The following is a 21,948-nucleotide window of genomic DNA, read 5'->3' as shown; positions in this document are numbered from 1 at the left end:
TCTCTGACCCTTCAGTGGTGCCCCTCCCCCCAGGCCTCATCCACTCCCCCGTACCCTGAGTTCTTCACTGGTGACAGGCTGGAGGAATGTTGTGGTTATTGCCATCTGACTGTGCCTGGGGCCTTCCCCCATCTTCACCCTGTCCCCACATGGGTGACTGCGCGGAGCTCTACCACTGCTCCTTTATGGCACTGTCTTACAGGTCAGTGGCAGAGCTCCACCCCCTACTTCCCCACCCCGCCACCAAGTCTGAAGCGGGCCGCCCGCCCTCTCCAGCTCCACAGCCCCCTCTGCTGCCCATGCGCTCAGAGCAGAGAGCCAAGAGCCAGGGGAGCCTCGGCCTGGGATGACCTGAGCCCCACCTCCAGGCCTTCTGGCTGGATACCTGCCGTAGGCCTCGGCCCTCAGGAGGAGGCCATGCTCTGCCTTTGGAGTGGGGCTGCAGGGGCAGCTATCCACCTGTTCCATCTCTGCCCAACCTGGGGCCCTCCTCCAGAGGGGCCCCCCACTGGCTCCTTCTGGCCTTTCCTCCTTCTCTGGCCTCTTCCCACCCTACCCTTTAGCCTTTCCTCTCCTTGCTAACCACCCCTAGCCTTCCCCACCTAGAAGCCAGATTGACCCTAATGGGACTGGGTACTCCCTGCCTACATCCTGCTCATGGGTCCCTAGCACTTAAAATTCAGTCAGGACCCTTAGGCTGGCCTGGACTACCAGTGTCCAGGCCCCAGCCCGCTAGCAGCACTGCCCAGCTTCCCTCCTTCTGCCAACCCTGATCTGTGCTCAGTTCCTCGAATGCAGCGGGCACTTGGTGAATGCCTCCAGGCCTTTGCACATGCTGTTCCCTCTTCCCAGAACATGCTTTCATCTCCTACTTCTTTCATCCCCCAGGCTGGCCTTGTACCCCACCCCCCTTGTGCCCTGCTGGAACTATTCATACCGTGGGGTAGTTACCTGTTCCCAACCACTGAAGGGGCGTGAATCCGTGCCACATCCCCCAAGGGAGGGGCTGTATGTGTCCCATACTCCTGGCGCTGGAGTATAGGGGTGCACCTGGGCAGCAAGGTGAGCCAGTGGTGGTGGCCTACAGCATCCTCAAGGTGGCATCACCGCAGAGGAGCCAGGGACCTGTGTGGGATGCGGGCAGGGCACAGTGCTGGACTAGGACCAGCAGACCCTCCTCCCTGACGGGCTTCCATGCCGTTGTGTGCCCCCTGCAGTTACAGCTACATGATTGACAATGTCATCCTGCTCATCACGGGCACGCTGCACCAGCGCTCTATTGCCGAACTTGTGCCCAAGTGCCACCCGCTAGGCAGCTTTGAGCAGATGGAAGCTGTGAACATCGCGCAGACACCTGCTGAGCTCTACAATGCCATTCTGGTGGACACGCCCCTGGGTGAGCCACTGGGGCTGAGCGGGGAGCAGGGGGGCAGTGCCTCCACGTGGGGTTCATGTGGACCCCTTGCAGGGGGTTGATGCTGGGCCCAAAAGGGAGGCCTGCCCCCTGCTGCTTATCTTTATCTTCCCCTCTGCTTCCCTCTCATTCTCTCACTCTGCTTTCTGCTCCTTCCCTGTTGCTTTTCTGGGCCAGGCAGGCTACCCCCCAGGGCCTGCCTCGGAGCATGTAACTTTGTGAAACTGGCCAATTTCTCAGGATGCAGAGGAGGGCTGACCTCATGGAGAGGGGAGAGGCCCAGGTCCCTCAAACTGTGCTCGTCTGTGGCCCCAAGTGGGACCAGAGTGGCTGGCTGCCTGTGAGGCAGAGGAGGGAAGCAAATAGCTTCACTGGCCTCCACAGAGCAGGTCCCAGGGGCCAAGTCAGGCAGTGTCCGGCAGGATGCAGGGTTCGTGTCAGAGGCCAAGAAAGGAAGGGGAACTGGGAGCTTCCTGCAGGGCCCCACCTAGGCAGTGCTGGCTCCTGCCTGTCTTGGAGGCTGGGGAGAAGGCACTAAGGCTGTCAGCAGCAAGTGCCCTCATAGCCACAATCCTTGTCCTGAGGGCACCACCTCCAAGAAGTCTCCAGGTTAAAACACTGGTTCTAAGCTGTACTTGTTTCTGTACTAAGAGGCCTGAGCCCTACCTGCTGGGCATATCTGCTGTAGGCTCTCTCAGTAACTCTGAGCTAGTTCATCTTTAAAGAAGAGACATACCGGTGAGTCTGAGGGCCCATCAGGGAAGGGGGCTCTGTCCTGCTCTGGCCTCCCACTTTCAGCCCAGCAGTGGCCCTCTGGGTCACTGGTCCCTGCCCACCCAGCTCATTCTTTGTCTAGAAGAGAAAGAGGCTGGTTTTCCAAATGTGGGCCCCAGGCCCTCCCAGGGCTTGCAGATCTGTGGGCATCAGGCCCCAAATCCACAGCTGCCCCTTAAGGAAGGAGGATGTCATGGCCTCTTATGCAAGTCTGTCTCTGGCATGGTCTGAGCTTGGGTCTGCCCCAGAGGCGATTAGATCATGTTATGGCTGGCCGCCTCTTTATAAATCAGTTTTAGGAGCAAGGATGCAGGAGAAGCTCAGGTTAGTGCACATGGCCCTGAGGATTGCTTCTGCCACTTCCAAGGCAATCGCCCAGGCTGGGTTGGGAGGCCCCCAACCCCTGGGCAGTCAGGCCTGTGACAGGAACCCCCTGTGCCCTGCAGGGGTGGCTGAAACAGCAGCTGGATTCTTGCCTTGGCTGAATCCAGTCGCCCACCCTCACCCCCACATCTTTCTTCCCCAGCGGCCTTTTTCCAGGACTGCATTTCAGAGCAGGACCTGGATGAGATGAACATTGAGATCATCCGCAACACGCTCTACAAGGTAGGGCCCTGGCCGGTGGCAGAGACTGGCCTCTAGGCGGGGGCCCCTGCCGTGGTGGGCTGGTGGTTTGGGGGGTTGCTGGGACAGGACGCAGCTGTACCAGGCTCCTATCCCGGGGGCTTATCTGCTTCCTTGCTGGCTCCCGCGATGGGCGCAGGCTGCATGGAACAGGTTCTCCGTCTCGGCGCCTGCAGCGGGCCCTGATAAAATCAGCAGGAGTGGCTGGTGCCCCATAGCTTGGCCTGTTGGAGCTGGCCTCTGGATGGTCGCTCCTCCTGCAGCCAGGAGGGTCACAGGCTGCCATCCAGGCCATAGCTTTTAGGTTTACCCTGCCTGGACTGTTGCCAGCAAGGACAGGCTTTGAGCAGAGGCAACAGGACACTCAGGGTGGAGGGAGGGACCCAGCCAGGTGTAGCCGGGTCACCACGTCCTTCTCGGGTTCCTAGGTCTAGAATCAGAGTCACATCCCAACATCCGCTCCCACTGTCTGCTTCCTCCCCAAGGCTGTGGCATAGGTTGGTGACCCCTGGAGACAGAGTGAGCACAGGATTCGTGGGTCTGCACTGCCCTGGCCCAGAGAGGCTAGGAGCAGGGCTGTGAGCCAAGGCGGGGGGCTGGCTAGGGACCAGTGAAGGACATTTGGGACAGACTGGGCTCTGGCTATAGTGAGGCACTGAGCTGTGGTGCCAGGACCCCTGATGGGCTGCAGCTAGGAACATGGATCAGGCTCTGAAGTGGGGGCCAAAGAGACCCCAGGCCAAGGGCCCTGCTGACCTAACCCTGAGAACATCTGTTGGTCGGGTCTTTCCAGGGAAGGGCTTCTCCTACCTGGGTTAGAGCTAGGGGCCCAACACTCGGCTGCCGCCTGAGCTAAGGCCCTCCAGTCTCCCTCCAGGAGGCCGGGCTCGAGTGCAAGGGAGGCTGTGGGGGTCGACGAGGAGCCAGCTTGTGAGCTGCAGGGGTGTAGGCGGGGAGCAGCACATGCAGAAGCAAGCAGGGAGCATGGGCCAAGTGGCACGCAGTTTGCTGTGGAAGCGCAGGTTTCAGACGGACAGCAGGACATAGGTCTGCAAAAAGAGAGGCACAGGATCAAGTCACCCAGGGCCTGGAGTGCCAGGCTGGAGTTTGAACTATTTTCTGGGGATGGGGTTGGCCCGTGAAGGTTTGCAACAGGACAGAGTATCATCAGAAAGTCCCGTCTGGCTGCAGTGTGGAGAGGACAGAGCGGAGAGGTGAGGTTCAGATAGGATGATTGCCGACTTCTTTAGTCGTCAGGACTGCCCTAGGCGCTAGGAGGGCATCAGTGTCCACACAGGTAAGAGGAGGAAACGGAGGGCTCTAAGAAGCAGAGTCAGTTGCTGGAAGCCACTTGCTAGACCCCAGCAGCCCCGGATCACAACCTCGCTCAGCCTGTTCACACAGCACGTGCTCTGCTCTGCCCCGCTAACAGGGAGGCAGGCCAGGCCGTCAGCTCAGGCTGTGCACACACCATCTGAGTGCTCCTGCCCGCCCCCAGCTGGCCCACTGCCGGGATCCCTGCCCTGAGACTGGGTGAGGGGTGCGGCTGTCCCCCCAGCCTCACCCACACCGGGCCTGACTGGTTCTAGCTGGAGTCACTGGTGAGGGCTGCTCGGGCACTAGCTCATAAACACCGATCCAAGGCTGAGGGCACCCTGCCAGGACCGCCAGCTCGTCAGGCAATGTCCCAGCCCAGTGGCCACAGATGGGAGATTAGACGGACCCTCAACCACCTGGCGGGTGGGAACTGTAGGCAGCTGGTGCAGCAGTCATGGGCTGGCAGGCTCCAGGGGACAGGGTGGGGGTGGGGAGATAACCTCAGTACCTGGGCCTTTGGGGTCTTGCCAGTTTCTTCAGCTGCCCTTGCTTCCAGAAGAGAGTTTGGGCCTATCCCACCATCTCCCCTGACACTGGGCTCAGCCTCTGAAGGGACTGGTATGGCTGGGGAAGGCTGGTGGCTTCCCCATAGACTGGAGCTGCAGGCCCTCCACTGGGACAAGCCTGGAGATTTGAGTACAACCACCTTGGCTGGCCGCGAGGAGAAGAGTGGCTGGGGACAGTCATAGAGGGACTAAATTATCACTAAGCCATGGTAGGATTGGCAGAGGTTTCTGCCCCCCAAGCCCTCTGATTCCTGGGGATCTGCTGTGCTGGGGTCCATTCTCTCCTTCCAGGATTCTGGCTCTCTGACCTATCCTAGACTTCTGTTTCCTCTGACCCCAGTGGTCACCACAGGCCTCCTCCTGAGCCCAGCTTGCCCAGTGCAGCTGGCCAGGTTTTGTCTTTGCTTGTGGACTCCTAGGTCTCATTTTACCCCTTTGGGGCAGCAGACCCTATGGCTTAAGTCAGCTGGTAGTGGGTGGAAAAGTCTCCGAACCTTGGAGGGAAGACCTCAGTGCTGAAAGCTTTCTAGGCTTCCCAGCTCTCACCCTCAACCCTGAAGAATCATCTCTAGCCTGTGGAGCCACAGTCGCTGTGACCATGCCACCAGAAAGGACCCAGGAGGATCTGAGTGAAGGGAGCTCCCCGGGGTCCCGAAGACCATCCCCCTGCCCCCAACCTTGACATGTGCCTGGTTGGTTTTATGAGTGAGTGCTGGCCCGGAACTAGGGCCTGAAATGACCTGTCCTTTCCTTGTGCCCAGCAGGTCCAGTTTGCCTGGGCAAGAAGTACTCATTCCCACCACAGCCCATGTGTCCAGCCATTGCACTGTAGGGCTGACGTCTGTGAGGGCAGTAACCATCCCTCAGCAGGAGTAGGGCTGGCAGTTTGCTTCCTGCTTAACAGTGCCTGGGAGCTACCTGAGGGATAGAAGGAGTTCTGTGAGGTGGGGGGCCAAGAGGGGCCAGGGTGCCCAGTCCAGGTGACCTTGGTGAACTCTCAGGAGTAACCTTCCCTCACTAAGCCCAGCAACATGTGGTTTGGTGAGGCTGAGGAGGGAGTTTTGGGGGAATGGCAGGCAGAACAGCTGGGGGCGGACCGAGCCCCTCTCTGAGCCTGGCCTCCTGTGGGATGATGGTGGAGGGGCGTGGAAGGGCATGGAAGGGGCAGCACACCCCGAGGCTGACGCTCCTCGGCCAGAAATTGCTCTGTCACTCCTGGGTGCAGAGAGGCAGCAGGCCAGTTGATGAACAGTTGGGATTTGTGGATATTCTGGGGCTCCGACATGGGGGCTGCCCCGGCCCACATGTGATGTTTGGATTCACGGTGCAAGGGTCTGGGGAGGGTCTGGGGAAGAGGCGGCCTGGCACGTGCCCCACTTCCCTGCCTGGGTTGAGCAAGCCCCCTGCTTTGCACAGGCCTACCTGGAGTCCTTCTACAAGTTCTGCACCCTGCTGGGCGGGACCACGGCCGATGCCATGTGCCCCATCCTGGAGGTGAGTGCCTCCCTCTCCTCCCCCCAAACTGCCAGTCCCTGGGAGCCTGGGCTTGGGGGAAGCCCTGCTGGCTGACTGGCAACTGCCTCCCTTCCTCCATCCCCTTCCCTCTCGCCTTGCTTGTACACCGGCCCCACAGTTTGAAGCCGACCGACGAGCCTTCATCATCACCATCAACTCGTTCGACACAGAGCTGTCCAAGGAGGACCGAGCCAAGCTCTTTCCGCACTGTGGGAGGCTCTACCCGGAGGGCCTGGCCCAGCTGGCTCGGGCTGATGACTATGAGCAGGTGAAGAGCGTAGCTGACTACTACCCGGTGAGTGCCCTGGCTACAGGGGGACGGGCAGGTCTGCATGCCCAACCCACGGCTGACAGCACGCTCCCACTCACGCTGTCCTTCCCTCCCCTGGGCCAGGAGTACAAGCTGCTCTTCGAGGGCGCAGGCAGCAACCCTGGAGACAAGACCCTGGAGGACCGATTCTTCGAGCATGAGGTGAGGGGTTGCTTCCCTGCCCCTCGTAGGGAGAGGTTGGTGGCTCGGGCCTGACGCTGCTGTCATGGCCACCTGTACACCACGCCTGCCTCTGTCTATAGGTGAAACTGAACAAGCTGGCCTTCCTGAACCAGTTCCACTTTGGTATCTTCTACGCCTTTGTGAAGCTCAAGGAGCAAGAGTGTCGCAACATTGTATGGATCGCCGAGTGCATTGCCCAGCGCCACCGCGCCAAGATCGACAACTATATCCCCATCTTCTAGTGCCCTGGCCCGAGGCTCCCCACAAGTGTGTGTCTCCGTGTGCTGGCATAAAGCCCGTGGTTCACATGCCTTCCCTTGGGGGTAGCACATTGTCCTAGTGACTTTTGGTTTCCCCAAACCTCTCTGAGATGGCTCTTGGGCCTAAGAAGGGGCTGGGCACCTGCTCCCCCTGTCAAGGATGGACACCCCTACCCTGGAAGGAGGCCCCCTCAGCCCTCTGTTTACAGCCACTGACATGTCTGAGAAGCATGTGGTCATTCCTGAGAACCCCTGGGGCAGTGGGAGCCTCCTCTTACCCCTGTGGTTGGCCCCAGGGAAGGATAGTTTGTCCTTGAGGCATAACTCTGCAAGCCTGTCCCTCAGCCCTGCCCTCTGAGACAATAAACCGCCCTGAGCCTAGCTGTCTGCTGTCTCCTTCGGGCCCCAGTACCTCTCCCAGACCCCAACTTCCCTCAGGTGCCACCTTGTCGAGCCTGCCCCTACCAAAGCTTCCAACCTCCTTTGCTGGCCCTCTCCCTGTGCAGCCAGGTTCTGCAAGGTCGGGGAAGTCACTGGAGGCCCCGATAGGCCTATGCAGTTGGGTCCTGGCCCTGAATGGTCCCAGGCGTATTTTCCTTATTGAGCCCCACTATGCCCTAGGCCAGGGGCATGACCCCCATTTCACTATGAGGAAGCCCAAATCTGTGGATAAATGATCTTCCCCGAGTCAGTGAAGGGGGAACTCCGTGTGAACCACAGACCCTGTGCCCAGAGCCTCAGCCCATGCTAACCAGCAGGGGTTGCCCAGGCTGTCCCCGTCTGTCACCAAACCACAACCTGTCATCCAGGTAGTCACCCCATCCCCACACAGCAATTTTCCATTCTAGGAGAAATAAAAATTTGTATTTAAAAGGTGGCAGTCAGGCAAGTGGGGGCAGCAGCCTGCCTGTGGCTGGGGGGATTGGGGTGGGTGATCAGGGCCCTAATTCTTGAGCCAGTCAAGAACCAGGATTCACCCTTTGAATTGCAGCACTGAGACACTGGTGCCTCGAAAAAATCCTGAGGGGGGTCCCCACCCCACCCAGTCACTCCTTGGTTTGCAGAGACACTGTCTGCGGGATCCTGTCGAAGTCTACAGCTAAGTCTAGCACAGAGCTCCCCATCCAGCTGGGTTCTCCCAGCTCCATGGTGGAACCTTGCGCCCAGGAGGGTCTGTGTGGGCTCATGAAGCAGTAGAGAGGCCTGGAGGCTTATTGGGAAGCCTCAGCTTCACCAGGCCTGGCCTGGGGCACTGATCAAGTGGGTAGGGCTAGGGTCCTTAAGGCCAGGCTCTAGGGCAGGCTCGGGGGTCACAATGCCCGGGGAGGGCCAAGGGCTCCTGGGACCTCCTCTGCCGAAGCAGCTAGGCCATCTGTGGGCACTGCTCACTGGGCTGCCTCGGGGGAAGGGCCTGGGTCTGGGTCCAGGCCCAGGTCCTGGGCTGCATCCTGAGCTGGGGTGGAGCCCGGCTGGCCAGGCCGCAGTGCTCTTGGCAGACAGTGATTGATGAAGAAGGTCTGCAGGAAGCGGCGCCGCAGGCCCTCAGGCAGGTAGTAGTGGATGAAGTACATGAGCCCCAGGCCATGGCCCGGGTAGTAGCGGCGGCGTGGCTGAACCGCCAGCAGTGCATCAGTGATGGCATCTACCACCGGGCTGAGGTCTGGCAGTGCCAGACGCAGTGAGTGCAGGAACTGCCCGTGTAAGTGCTCGATGTAGTCCTCACCGTAGGCCTGGAGCAACTCTTGGGGCAGGCTGGCCAGTAGCAGCTCCTTGCGCTGCTCCCACTGGCCCACATTGCGCACCGACTCTGGGGGGAGGGAGCGAGCAGCAAGGTCGGGGTGAGGTCAGTTAGGGAAGCCAAAGCCAGACTCAGGTCCATCTACCCCCAAACTGATCCCTGCCTCCAGCCAGAGCCTTGCCCATTCCTCAGCCCTGATCCCACCCCAGACAGGACCACACCCACATGCCCCATCCCAAACCCAACCCCCACCTGTTTTAAAGCAGCCAGGCTGGATGACGCTGACCTTGACCCCCCAGGGCAGAAGTTCACAGCTGAATGTGTCCATGAGCAGCACCATGGCCGCTTTGGAAGCCCCATAGGCCGCCAAGCACGGGTATGGCATGTCTCCTGGAGAGGGATTGGGAGTGAAGCAGCTCAGCCCGGGCCAGAGGCTCTGGCATCCCTCCCTACTCTGCAGCAGTACCTTTTCTACTCTAGTGGGGAAGGGCACTCACCTGCTGGGCTGCCCACAGTCACGATGCGGCCCCTAGAATGGCGCAACAGTGGCAAGAGACCCTTGGTCAGCTCAAGTGCACCGAAGAAATTCACCTCCATGCAGCTGCGGAAAGTGGCCACTGGAGACAGCTCCACATCAGCCACCACATCGTTGTAGCCTGCGTTGTTGACCAGGCCCCACAAGCCTGAGGTCAGAGAATAGGTGAAAGAAGAGCCCAAAGATCCGGGTCAGCGGCAAACCTCTAACTCCCGCCCATTCGCTCCCACCCAAGCTCACCCTCTCCTGGGGGAGCCACAGCCACTGACCTGTGCTGGAAGTGTGGGCCTTTGTGAACTCCAGTGCTCGGCTGATGTCTGCTGGCTTAGTTAGGTCCATTTGCAGCAGCCTTAGGCGAGGGGAACAGCAGGTGCGCAGCTCTAGGGCACCGGGGCTGTCCAAGTCCAACACGGTGGCCAGCACCGTAAAGCCCATGGCGTCTAGCTTCTTGGCCGTCTCCTTGCCAAAACCAGAGTCACAGCCTGGCCAGGGCAGAGCAGCCAGTCAACTCCTACTGTGGCCCAGTCCGGCCCAAGACAACTCTAGGGTTCACCAGGGTCCAGACAGGATCCAGGCCCCTGGATATCCAGTCTTCAGCAGTCAGCAGCCCTCCCTCCCTCCCAGATTTGCCTCTGCAGGCTTCGCCCCTCTGGCTGAGCACCTAGGCCCCAGCTCTCTCATAGCTGCCAACTCCCTGACTCCCCGTAGCTACCCCAAACATGGCTTACAAGTCCCACTTTACAGATGAGGACACAAAGACGGAGGAATTCAAAGTTGCTTCCCGAAGTCACTTAGCCAGCAAAGAGGAAGGTCAGGATTCTGGAGGTCAGTGGGAGACCCTGTCTCAGCCCCCCTGTCCTGTCTGCTTTGCTTTCAGGCCTCAGCTTGCGTGTACAGTAGCACAGCCTCTCCCTTTCTCGCTGCCCTTGCCTGGGCTTCTTCCTCTTACCTGGCCTAGGAAGCAGCCCCTCTTTGGTCCTGTCCCATCTTGCCCCCTTGAATCCATTCTCTACCTAAGCAGCCAGAGGGATCTTTCCAAAAATGGCAGTATCACTCTGCGGCTGAAAACCTTTCCAAGCCCCCCCCCCCCGCCCCCCACCACCCAGCCCTCAGGACTAAGCCCAAGCTCTCCGTGCATGTCATCACAACCTGAGCCCCACCTCCCTTCCCGGCCAACACCCCTACTATTGTTCCAGGCTGCAGGCAAGCGGGAGGCCAATCCCCACCTCACCCCTGACCCCTAGTCTTGGAATTCCAATCAGTGGCAACAGTGGGGCATTCTCTGAGCCTCAGACCACTTGCCCCCAGGACAGGCAAGATGATGGATGGAGAAGAGAACAGACCTGCATTTGAATCCCTTCCCACACCCAACAAGTGTGACCTGAGGTCAGTTACCACTTTAGAGACTTAATTTCCTGTCTTTGGTATGTGGAGAGAGGAACTGCCAGGCAGAGCCAGAGTGAAGGTCTGATAAGCAATGCCCCGTTCCTTGATTGTTCCCATTCTGATCCCAATTCCTGGGCAGCCAGCAAGGGGAGGGAGAGGCTCTTGAGGGTTGAGGCTCTCTGAAGCCTGTCTCCCTGGAGGTCCTGCTGAACAGAAGCTTCATAGGAGCCCTGCTTCCCCAGTTCTGGACAATTCTGGACACTCTGGGATGGGAAGCCCTCTTCACCTCAGCCCCGCCCCCTCTGCTGAGGCAGAGAACAAAGCTGAGCAGGGGGCTGTGAGCTGGGCTTTGCGTGGGTGGCTAGGGGACTGCAGACAGCCCTGGGCTGATGGGTCTTTCCAGGGCCAGTGTGGCTCCAGGAGGCAAGGGAGCACATGTGTGCCCACTCGAATAAGCTCCCTCCCGGAGCAGACAAGCCATTCACAGGGAGAGGGAAGCCTTCCAGAGCCTCAGCTCTGTGGCCCCAACAGTCACCCATGCCTTGCACACCCTCTTGTTCACCTGTACACACACAGACACCTGTACATACCTCCAACCTGCCTGCATATTCACACGGGGGTTCATGCCCAGGAAACCCCCTGCCACCATCGGTACACAGATGTACACACAAGGCACTCAGCCACTCAGCCCAAACTCTGACCCCATGGCTGAGCTCTTGGAGTGGCCTTGGGCAGCGGTTTTCAGGGGAATTCTCAGGCAGCTCTGGCAGGCTCAAGACACTGTTCCTGGCAGGTGAGGCAGGGCCTGGTCACCTCTTTGTCTTGCAGTCAGGTGGTGAGAGAGGAACCTGCAGAGAAGCTGGACTGGGCTGGGCAGCGCTCCCATCCCAGGGCTTTACAGCCAGAGTTGCGGGAGCCCAAGCCTCAGCTGGCATCCCACCTCTCCCCTCACTCTCAGGCTCAAGGCAAGGAGAAGTAACAGCAGCAGCATGAAGGCCTGAGGGGAGATCTCAGCAAAGACTGCCCACTGGGTCACCAGTACCAGCAGATAGCCCGGGTCCTGTTGAGGCAGCTCACACATTAGAAGGCAGAGCTCACAACCTAGTTCCTACTTCATACCAGGAGGGTCTGTATCTTTCCTTCCCCAATCCCCTGAAATTTCATACTGTACCCTGAACTCAGGTCCCACTCATCCAGCCTGAACCCTGCTTTAACTCCACCCTCTTGCTGAAGCCCAAAAGCCCTCATGCCATCCTTACTCCCACCCCACCTCAGCAATCTGGCTTCTTACCTGGCATTCAGGGCCTCTTCTGAGGAAACAACCTCATATCCCACCACATCCCAGCAGCCGGGCTAGTTATGGACTGTCCCCTATCCAGGCCACGCTCATTCCTGTCTCAAACCTTTGTCCCACATCCACGCTTTGTCTGATCCAAAACACCTTCCATCTATCTTCACTCATCCTCCCAGGCCCAGCACAAGGATGGCCTCTGGGAAGTTCTCCCAGGTCCATCTGATCATGCAAGGGCCGCTACTGGACAGAGCCTCTAAGAAGCTGGTCTAGAGGCAGCCCTCAGAGGCAGGGCCCAATGTAAGGGCAGAGCTCTGAGAACCTGTCCAAAGCCATGGGGGTTGGGGGAGAACTAGGCTGCCCCTCCCCCCATACAACAGAGCCAGTGCCCCCTGGCCTTTCTCCCCCTCCCCACTTCCGGCTAAGCCTTAGTCACCCCCCCCGCCCCCCCACTACCGTCCTTCTGGTGACAGATTTATTCCCTGCTCTAGACAAAGGGAACTCTGCCAGGAGGCAAGAGGCACCTGAGTACAGCCCTCCAAGACCTCCTTCCTGGGCACTGGAGGAGGAATTGTGGGGTGGGGTGCTGGTTGCAAGACTCTGGACGGCTACCTCAGCAGTTTGGGGATGGGTGGCAGGTTCTGAGAGGCAGCTGAATGCCCGGATGCCTCTCATGGTGACCTCAACCTTTTCTGGAGTCTAAGGATCCCAGTCAACTGGGGGGGGGGGTGCCTCAACTCCCCATGTAAGCGCCTTCCTCTGACCTCAGGGAAGAGAAGATAGGGCATCCCATGTGGGGATGTTAGGCAGAGGTCAAGGGGTAACCATCCTCTGAAGTCCTCTGGAGCACGCCCCTGTCCAGAGACTGCTGTCTTGAGGAGGGGCATAGCATAAACCCCAAACTCCAGGAGGTTCCGTCTTTCTCATCCAGCAGTTGTCCCTGCGCACCTGCCCACTCCCGGCCTCATTCTCCCTCCAACGCTCTACACAGCGGCAGGTAGTTAACCCGGACTTAGGGAGGTGCCTTGCGCTTCCTACTTGGCTCACTCCCGGCACCCAAGGGAAGGCGACACTCCCACTCCTGCGCTAGGGTCCCGCCTTGCCTTGGCGTGCTCAAGGGGAGCCCTCTGGGGGTCTGGTCCCGCCCTCGAGCCTGGAGTCCCCGCGCTTCGCGCACTCACCGGTGATGAGCACCGCGCGAGTGGCCACCGGCAGGCGCGGCGAGCGCGCCAGGCGGGACAACGCGATCCAGCCGGCGGCGGCCAGCACCGCGAGTGCGGCGGGCGGGGGCAGCAGGCGCTGGCACAGCCAGTCGAGCGCAGCCAGCAGCGCCAGCGCCGCCAGCAGCGGGCGGCCCAGACGCAGGTCTGCGCGCAGCAGCTGCAGCAGAGCGCGGGCCGCCACAAGCAGCCAGGCGCCGCCCGACGGCCAAGGCCAGCGCTCCATGGCGGCTGGGCCGGGCTGGGCCGGGGCGGGGGCCGGGCTGGGCCGGGGCGGGGGCCGGGCTGGGGAGCAGGGAGAGGGACTTGGGGGCCGGGGCGAGGGGCGCGGGGTGCAGCAGAACACCGGCCAAAGACGGGAGGGACACTCGCTTTCTCTGTTCGCCCTCGGGCCGAGCTTATAAAGAGCCCCGGGGGGGCGGAGGAGAGGGCGGAGCTGAGGCGGGGAAGGGGGCGGGGCTTTCCTCCACTTCTCACCCGCACCCTCCTCCGGGCAGGTGCCCCCCCTCCGCTCCGCCCCTGCGGCCAGATCTGCTTTCTAAGAAGCCGGAACAAAGTCCCAAAGTTGCTGCTAGAGGAGGAGCCGCGTAGCCGCGGACCGTGCCGGGAACAGGGCCGGTCGGTGTAGCCCTCGTCCCTTGCATCTGCTCACCCCTTCGCCCACAGCCCCCACGCTCCCAAGGCCGCTGACCCGCCGCTCCCAGGTGAGCACACCCACCTCACACTTGCTTGGGACACCTAAGGACACTTAGAACCACCATCAGCTTCCCATACCGACAGCACCCGTACGGCTTCCTGGCCTGCCGAACAGCTTGGAGAAGCAGCCAGCCCTCACCCAGCCGGCCGCCGCAGCCGCAGCGGGCACACGCGCCGCACTCCCACGCTATGCACGGCCGCAGGTCCCTCGCGCGCGCGCGCACACACACACACACACACACACACACGCCCGCCCTGACGTGCGCTCACACCTAAGCTGCCCGCGGCCACAAAACCGGCTTGTGGCGGGTGCTGGGGGGAGCAAGATGACTGCCCAGGTTCTTGGGAGTCTCTTGCCCCGCCTTCCACCTTCCCTCCAGGGCCCAGTCCTGGGGATGCACCAACCCCACCTCCTTCTGCCAAACAAGTGTACGTGTGTGGGAGTGCAGGTGTGTGTGTGTGGCGGAGGCGGGGGCTCACAGAAAGTGTCTAGGCCTCCCATTACTTCCAGCCCACCCTCCAACCCATACTCCAGGCCAATGGGGACACCTGGAGAGTCAGTGAGGGCAGCCTCTAGGATGAAGTGATCCCTGTCCTACTCCCATGATCCAGCAAGGCATAAAATAAGTGATGTGAGTGTGGGTGCATTTCCCTGCCTGTATATATGAAGATCTGTGTTTGTGTGTGGCCCAGCGGCCCCCCATCCTGCCCACCCCCGTGTCTGGCACCCTGTATTTGGCATCCATGTTAGGGCTCTGCCAGGCACTAGGAATTGGTGCCAGCATTTGGCTGCCAGGCCTGATTTTGAGGGCAGTAGGTGCACCCCATGGCAGAAGGAGTCCCTGCTTCCTGTGGGCCTCTGGATCTTGCCCACTGCCTCATCTATGCCCAAACTAGGTCCTGGGAGGTCATGGACCCCTCCTAGCCCTGTGACCAATCTCTATCTTAGGTGCTCAGGCTCTGTGCCATGGCTTAGAGGCAATGTCTCCTTCAAAGCCTTCTCTGCCACCCAGGCATAGCTCCCTGTTGGGCCAGGGGAGTCTCAGAGAGGGGGCTGGGAGCCATTTAGGAAGGGACCTCTGGGTTGAGGGCCCATCTCCTGTTCAGAGCCACTTCTGTGCCTTTAAGTATTCCTCCTCCTCTCAGCACAGACGGCAGGCTAGCCCTGGCCTGGGAGGAAATGTGTGACTACCTTGAGCACATGACCTTGTGTACCTGTTTGTGCCAATATTTGTAAACACTTGTGTCCATGTCCTGTGCCATGGCCTGCAAGTGCCTGCGGGTGCACTTGTGTATGTTGTGTGTGCTTCTGGTGACTCTTCCTTTGTCTGGGCCATCCTTTGGAAACTCAGGGAAACATTCCTTTTCTAAAACCTGCTAACTCCTGTTGCTCTGAATCTATGGCCCAAGCTCACAGGTAGACACAGAAGCCTTGGCCTAGCTTCCTGACCTGAGCTGTAGACCCTGGATTTGTGGGAACCCCCACCCCACTTTGTCACCCTATTGAAAGTCTGGCCTTGGCGTATAAAGGGCTTCTTTGGGAGCTGGACAGGCGTTTAGAGGAGGAAGTGGGGTGGGGGTCCCAGCAGTTTTCAAGGTCAAGGCCACACAAGTAGTCCTTAGCACTTGCTGAACTAGAACCCAAACTATGGGAAGTGGAAGTGGGACAGCAAAGTGAGAACACAGAATGAGAAGCAGAATCCTACACTGTCCTGAGAAGGAACCATGAAGAATCCTGACTTATTGGGAAGCCTATGGTGGGGAGAAAGACTTGCTGAGAGGGGGTATAGAGAATTGCCTTTGGTTGCAGAGTATAGGATGGCTAGGATGGGGAGGGGGTATTTCCAGCTCATCTTTTGGGATTTTCTGCCACCTTGGACAGAACCATTAGTCTTGTGTGATTTGGGTCTTGTGGGACTGGGTGACCTGCCACATTTTTATATGTGCCCACCCAGCTCACCCAAATTCACCCTACTTCCAAGGCCAAGAGACCAGGCCTCCTTCCTAGGATCTATGCGGCAGTCTTCTGTGGCCTCCTTGGCAGCTGAACCCTTAGCCCTCATCAGGTGGAGAAGTTCTGGAAGTAGAAAGAAGGTGGTTCAGGCAGTCATGGTTGGGAGGGGCTGGCCCAACCCTGTCTGAGGCCTGCTGCCAGCTTGTGCCTGCCCAGGGGCAGAGAACCAGCCTCTGCCAGAACCAGGAGTCCGGGCTGGCCGGGGCCTCCAAGGAAGAGAAGGGAAGGGAGGCAGAGGGCAGTAGCCCCAACTGATAAGGCAGGGCCTGACAGGGTCAATGGAATGAAGAGCAACCAGAAGGATCAGAGCCCCCTAGTCACCCCACCCCTAAGCCCTCAGCCCATTGTCTCCCTGAGTCCTCAGTCTGACATCCCCCTCACTGCCCACCACCACCCATGATCTCTCCTCCCCCTTGGTCAGAAACCTGGTGAGGCAAACCCTTAGCTTACCCCAGGCTCTAGAGGGTCACTGGTTGGTGGGGGGCTGGCAGGCTGGCTCCAGGCTGCTCCAGGTGAGTCTCGCAGCTCACTGGCACCATCTGCTGGCCTCGCTGGAAGGGCGCGGCTCTGAGGGGATAGAGTGAAGCTGAAGGCGGGATTTGAGGATCAGGGAACAGAAACACGCGTGGGGTGCCGTCACAGTCTCCAAGAGTTCACCCTCTGTTCCCTGGCCACACTGGGGCTCCTGGAGCCAAGACTCCTTCATCATGTCTTCCTCCCTTGGTGGTGCAGCTCAGGGGCAGCAAAGTCCCAAGGAGGCCCTGCCTTGCTCTCTGGTCCCTCCCAGCACCCCACCACCCCTCCCTCCAGCACATGGCAGAGGGGCCCATCTTTCTGGCAATGGCCAGTACCCCCACTGAGGTTCCAGACCCCATCGCCCCTATCCTCAGAGATAGCAAACTTTTGTTCAGTTTCTACTGGATGCCAGCCCCTGTGGTGGGTGTCCTGGGTTCATAACAAGAACCGGCCTCTTCTACTGGTGGCCGCAACAGAGAAAGTCTTTCACCTCAATCCCATACAACTCCCCTCCAGCACTGTTCTTGCGCTCCCCTCTCCTCAGCCACATTTCTTTAAATTTACTACTCTCTCCCCACCCCCACTCTAGCTCTGCATGGCTCCCCCTCCTGACCTCATCAAAGGCCACCAGAGGACTACATCCCATTTCCCAAATACCACAGACACATCTCTGCTCAGGTGTACGTGAGCTCTCGCTTCAGTTTCAGGGGTACTTGAGCCCAAAGTCTGGGATCTTGAGAACTGTGTTAATGCAGGACCACGTTTGCCACATGCGGCCTCATAAAATTTCATTCTGTGGGTCAAAGGAGAGCTGGGAATGGTCTTGAGCAAATGAGATACCTGTCCCAATTGCCAGGAAATGGATTTAGGGATGAGGGGAGAGTGGAGGCTGGGAGTCTTGTTGTGGCATCCAGACAAGGGACAGAAGCAGAGGTCTGCTTTGGGCTAAGCGAGTCCAAGATGCTCGTGGATATGCAAGAGCTGAGCCCAGAGGCACCTGGATGCCAGCCGTCTCCGACACATAACACGGCTCCGTGGCACAGGAACCCAGGAGATCACCGACCCACCTTTATGTGCCCTAGGCACGAAGTGAAATCCCTGTTTTCAGAGGTACGCTGTCTAGGCTGTGCATCTGGAAATCCGGCCCTTTGTTTAGTGGGGAAGGGTGAGGCAGGGGAAGCCTGGGATATCACTTGCATTTTCAAACCGTCTTGCACCCTCCTCAGAACTTTTCTTTTGCCTCCAGGATTGAAGGCAGATATTTGGGGATTAGGGCCCTCGAGTTTGGGAAACACTAAGAGAATGTGCCCAGAAGCGTTTTCTAGACCAGCCCTGGGGGGGAAAGGCAAGCCCAATTGAGAACACCTGCCAGGAGTGCTTGGCTGACTCCAGGTGAAAGCTATCTCGGATCCCACAGTGTGGTTTTTGAGTCATTTGTAACCCTCTGCCACATTTCCTGTGTGTTTGTCATATGCCAGTCCTGTGTGTGGTTTCCTTGTCCCTTATTTTATTTACTATGCTCATATAGTCCCTGTGAAGCAGGTACTATACATGAGAAAACAAACCCAGGGGCACCTGGTGGCTAAGTAGGTTAATCAGCCGACTCCTGGTTTCTGCTGGGGTCATGATCCCAGGGTCCTGGGATCCAGCCCCAGGGTGGGTGTCCTCCGAGCAGAGTCTACTTGTCCCTCTCCCTCTGCTCCCCCCTCCCATCCTGCTCTCTCTCTCAAATAATAAATAAATAAAATCTTTTGAAAAAAAGAAAGAAAGGAAACCCAGAGAGGTTATGGGGTGCCGTAGGTCACACAGCTATCCAGAGGCTAGGCTCCCAACCATCTGGTCACACTGCCTCCTGGCCTTCAGCCTAGGGGGCTGGCAATACTTGGGTGAAAGACTACCAACCTTTTTTTAAAAATTGCTTCTAGACTAGAAACATGTCACCCAATGGTAGAATTAAGGCAAGTTGTTAAAACAAATTCCAAGACTTGCTTCTTTATAATTCCATCATGGCTGATTTAGGCCTTTTTTTTTTTTTTTTTTTTTTTTTTTTTGGCAGAACAACTGCAAAAGATACAAAAATTAGTTGCTGTTGGCTAGCTGATTTACTTTATTTGCATATATAAAATTCACCCCACCCTTGGTGGCTAATACCCCCCTGGGGAAGCTGTGGCTGTTTTCTGATTGCTGGTGGGGAGGTCTGTGTGCGTTGTTTTTTTAAATAAACTGAAACCAGATGGACGGGGGTTTTGTTCACAGCCTTGCCTACAATTTTCTCCAGCAAATTCCTTGAAAAGCCAACCACCTATGAGTGGTGCCTGTTCTCCTAGGAGGTCTCTCACCGCTGGTATGCAAATGGTGAGCAGGATGGGGATTTCTGAAAGTGAAACAAAATCAGGGGCAAAGGAAGCTTCTTGGGTCAGGGGCTTTCTGGAATGCGGGGTCATCTCCTCATGGAGCCCCGATTTTAGGTCTGCACTTAGAGTTTGTGTCCTCTTTCCCCCCTTCTCCCTGGAGTTGGGGGTTGGTCTGGGGAGATGGAGTCTTGGGCTGGGCTTGAGTCAGAATCACCTGGACCCATCACCTGGTGAAAATAAGAATTCCAGACTCCCCGTATATATCCCATTTGTACTGCTAACTGCTGGTGTGAGACGCCACCTCTTCAAATGGGTTGATTTTTGAGTTGGTGGGGGAGTATATTCCCCAAAGGGGCCCAAGCCATTTTGGCTTCCATCCTGGGAAGACCACTTGCTCATGGTGGTTATCGAAATATTTTTAATCACTGGCCAGGTCTAGGGCTTTTGTAATGTCCCTCGAGCACCTCGTTAAGTGATTCCTTGCTTGGAGAGATGAAGCAAAGCCTCCCCCTGGTCACAGTGTCAGAGGGTTAGCATTTTTCTTTGGAATGTGAATTGGGTATTGTCGCGGTGAAGTATGACCCAGTCCCCGGGCAGGGGGAGGACACGTCTTTCCCAGCTCCAACCTTCATTCCTAGCTCAGAACACTGTTCTTTTGGATTCCGAGCCTTTTCAGATAATTGTGTCAGGTTACATAAGGTTTCGAGATATGAGCACTCAAAGGAAATTCTGCTGGGAACAGGCCTGAGAGGTTCCGGCGCATAATTTGCTTTCAAGTATTCCAGGAAAAATTCAGGTGTTTCAGGCCTGCACATTTCTGAAATCAAGTAACCACAGTCAGCAGCTTTGCAAGCATGTACCATTGCCCATAGAAGTGAGCAAGCAAAGAGAGCAATTTCATGCAGGATGAAAATACCCCTCCCTGGGGAGCATGTGCAGGCCCCAGGGAGAGGAGGTCATTTGCAAAGAGGACTGCTTTGACCAGGCGGCCATAGATATTTTCACCAGCACAAAACACCCTTTACTACCCCCCACTCTCCCCTGCGTCTTAGGTAACACATGTGGTAGACACAAGCCTTCAGTTTTCCAAGAAACATAAAATAAAAACTGAATTACTGGCAGAGAAGCTTTAAAATCTTTAGTTCCTCGGACTCTGTGGGCACATTTTTCACACATCATGATTTTTATTACATTTGCCTCCAAGGGACTGCCCTGCAGCAGCTCTGTTGCATAAGGCGCTGTTTCCAAACACCTTGTCCCCAACGAGACACACAGAATAAGTTTTATCTAGGTCTGAGAGAGTTCTGGAGGGGTGACATCGTGTTCCAAGCTGCACTGGTTATAGTCAACAGTGGGAAAGCTTCCAGAATCTTCTCACCAAGGAAGCTGAGAGAATATTCTGAATACCGAGCAGTATTTCTTTCTTAAAGCACAAAGTGGTCATAAAAACCATTTAACATGGAAAAACTAATGGGAGGAAAATGTCCTTAGTGTAGCAAATTAAAAAAATCTTTACAAGGCATAGAGAAAAAAAAAAGATGTACTACGTTGAAGGGATAATAACATAGGAAAGACAATTTTTGCACCAAAAATAATTCAACAAGTATCATTTACTTTATAAAAGGCTTCACAAAAGAACTCCTATAAGAAGAACTATCTTTTCATTTATTCCATCTTCCTGCCCTCCCTTCCTTTCTTCAGCAAACATTTATTGAGCGCTTGCTGTGTTCCAAGCTCTGTACTAAGGAGTTAGATAAGCATCATTCCTCCCCTTGGGGTCTCTCTGGCTGTCTGGAGGGACAGCCCCTAATCAGATCAGTACATAATCAGGAGCCACTGAGAATGGAAACCAGAGTCCCATGGTGCTATGGGAGTAACAGTGTCTTCTGAGGGTCGGGGAAAGCTAGCCCAGAGGAAGTGATGCTCCAGGTAGCAAACAGCATCAGTGCAAAAGGCCTCAGTATGACCGAGAGCCTGGTCCCTTGAGGAAAGGGAGGCCCATGAGGCTGTAGGAATTACCCGGAGCCAGGGGGCACGGGAGGTCTTGGAGGCTACTGTGAGGAGAAGGGTTTGATTCTAATTTCATGGTATATTGAACTATTGCTCCCTGGGGAGCAGGGAGGGTCATGATGGTTGTAAGTAGGAAGTAAAATAATCAGTTTGGCTTAAAAAAAAAAACCTTTTTTTGACAGCCACAAGTTGTGAGGAGAATGGACTGAGGGGGATGGGAGCCCACAATGGAAGCACTAAGACCAGTGTGGAGGCTACTGAGCTTGCCCGGGCAAGAAATTCTGGTGGCCATGGGCACAAGCCAAGTGGAGGGGCCGGTTCATCCAGGGTTCATTGGAAAGGGTACTGTGACCCAGACAAAGTGGACCCAGAGAATGAGAGCTATGGCTGGCCACATCCCACCCGGGCTAATTTGACAATTAAAATTTAATTTTACTAGTTGATGAAATGGATAGCATAATCTTCCTGATGGAAAGACAAGCAAGGTCTAGATGATACGTATGGATGTCTACTATCAGCTGAACACTCCATGTGCTTTAGTAGTACAAGCACAATTTCAGTCCTCATCACACTTGTGTTGTAGCTAGTTACCTTCATTTCACCAAAGGAGCAAATTGAGACTCACAAAGGTGAACAAGTTTGCCCAGCTGGCGATGGCAGAGCTGGGATTGAAACTGGTAAACTATGGACCTGCCCTGGGATGAGTGACAGGTCTTGGGGGGGCCCAGGTGCACAATGGCTCTAATGAGGGATGGGCTGGTTTGGCACAGGGCATGGGGATTTTTTAATCTTTAAGGGTGTGCAAGCCCTTAAAACCACAATTAGGCCTTTTCTCCCTGTAGCCTGGGCTCTTCCACCCTGGGCGGACAGACCTTGTGGGGAAGCCATTGTGGACAGGAACAAGTTCTGCCCCAGGGGCTGACTTCTGTTCCAGAAAAGTGGGCCTCACATTTTCATGGAAATTGGCCAAAGGGGCAGGAGGAGCTAAGACAACACTCCAAGTAAAGGGAACCCTGTGGGGAAAGGCCTGGGGGTGGCAGCAAGTGCTGTAGGTTCCAGGAGCTGCGTAATCCTCAGAGAGGACAGGCTTGGGGAGGTGGACAGGAACTTGTTTTTCAAGTCCTTGGTAGCCATGCTGTGGTCTTTTAATTCATCCTAAATGCAAAAGGGACCCCCGGAAGTATCTTACACAGAAGACCTATCAGATGTTATTTTCATATTGAGA

The 21,948-nt window shown here is 57.0% G+C and overlaps 2 protein-coding genes across 2 annotated transcripts in view; one reads left to right on the top strand and one right to left on the bottom strand.

Annotated features, from left to right (window-relative positions):
• LOC111152837 (ATPase H+ transporting V0 subunit d1) overlaps positions 1-7,344 on the top strand; it is a 39,022-nt gene extending 31,678 nt beyond the window's left edge. Inside the window, exons 3-8 of the mRNA XM_022511510.1 lie at positions 1,218-1,396; positions 2,715-2,794; positions 6,112-6,189; positions 6,329-6,505; positions 6,605-6,682; positions 6,784-7,344. Of these exons, the coding sequence (XP_022367218.1) occupies positions 1,218-1,396; positions 2,715-2,794; positions 6,112-6,189; positions 6,329-6,505; positions 6,605-6,682; positions 6,784-6,945 (754 nt within the window). The 3' untranslated portion in view covers positions 6,946-7,344. The remainder of the gene's footprint in view (positions 1-1,217; positions 1,397-2,714; positions 2,795-6,111; positions 6,190-6,328; positions 6,506-6,604; positions 6,683-6,783) is intronic.
• Positions 7,345-7,827: 483 nt separating this feature from the next.
• Positions 7,828-13,359, bottom strand: LOC111152836 (hydroxysteroid 11-beta dehydrogenase 2). Its single transcript, XM_022511509.1, has 5 exons — positions 13,095-13,359; positions 9,506-9,718; positions 9,199-9,384; positions 8,954-9,091; positions 7,828-8,770 (listed from the first exon to the last, which is right to left on the bottom strand). Exons 1-5 carry the CDS (start codon positions 13,357-13,359, stop codon positions 8,349-8,351), a joined length of 1,224 nt encoding a protein of 407 aa, XP_022367217.1. The 3' UTR covers positions 7,828-8,348.
• Between the last annotated feature and the right edge of the window lie 8,589 nt (positions 13,360-21,948).

The sequence above is a fragment of the Enhydra lutris genome, unplaced genomic scaffold (genome assembly GCF_002288905.1).
Source record: "Enhydra lutris kenyoni isolate GAN:26980312 unplaced genomic scaffold, ASM228890v2 scaffoldscaffold30, whole genome shotgun sequence".
NCBI classification, from domain to species: Eukaryota; Metazoa; Chordata; class Mammalia; order Carnivora; family Mustelidae; genus Enhydra; species Enhydra lutris.
Note: the sequence above shows the minus strand (reverse complement) of the source record. Positions and strands in the feature narration are given on the sequence as shown.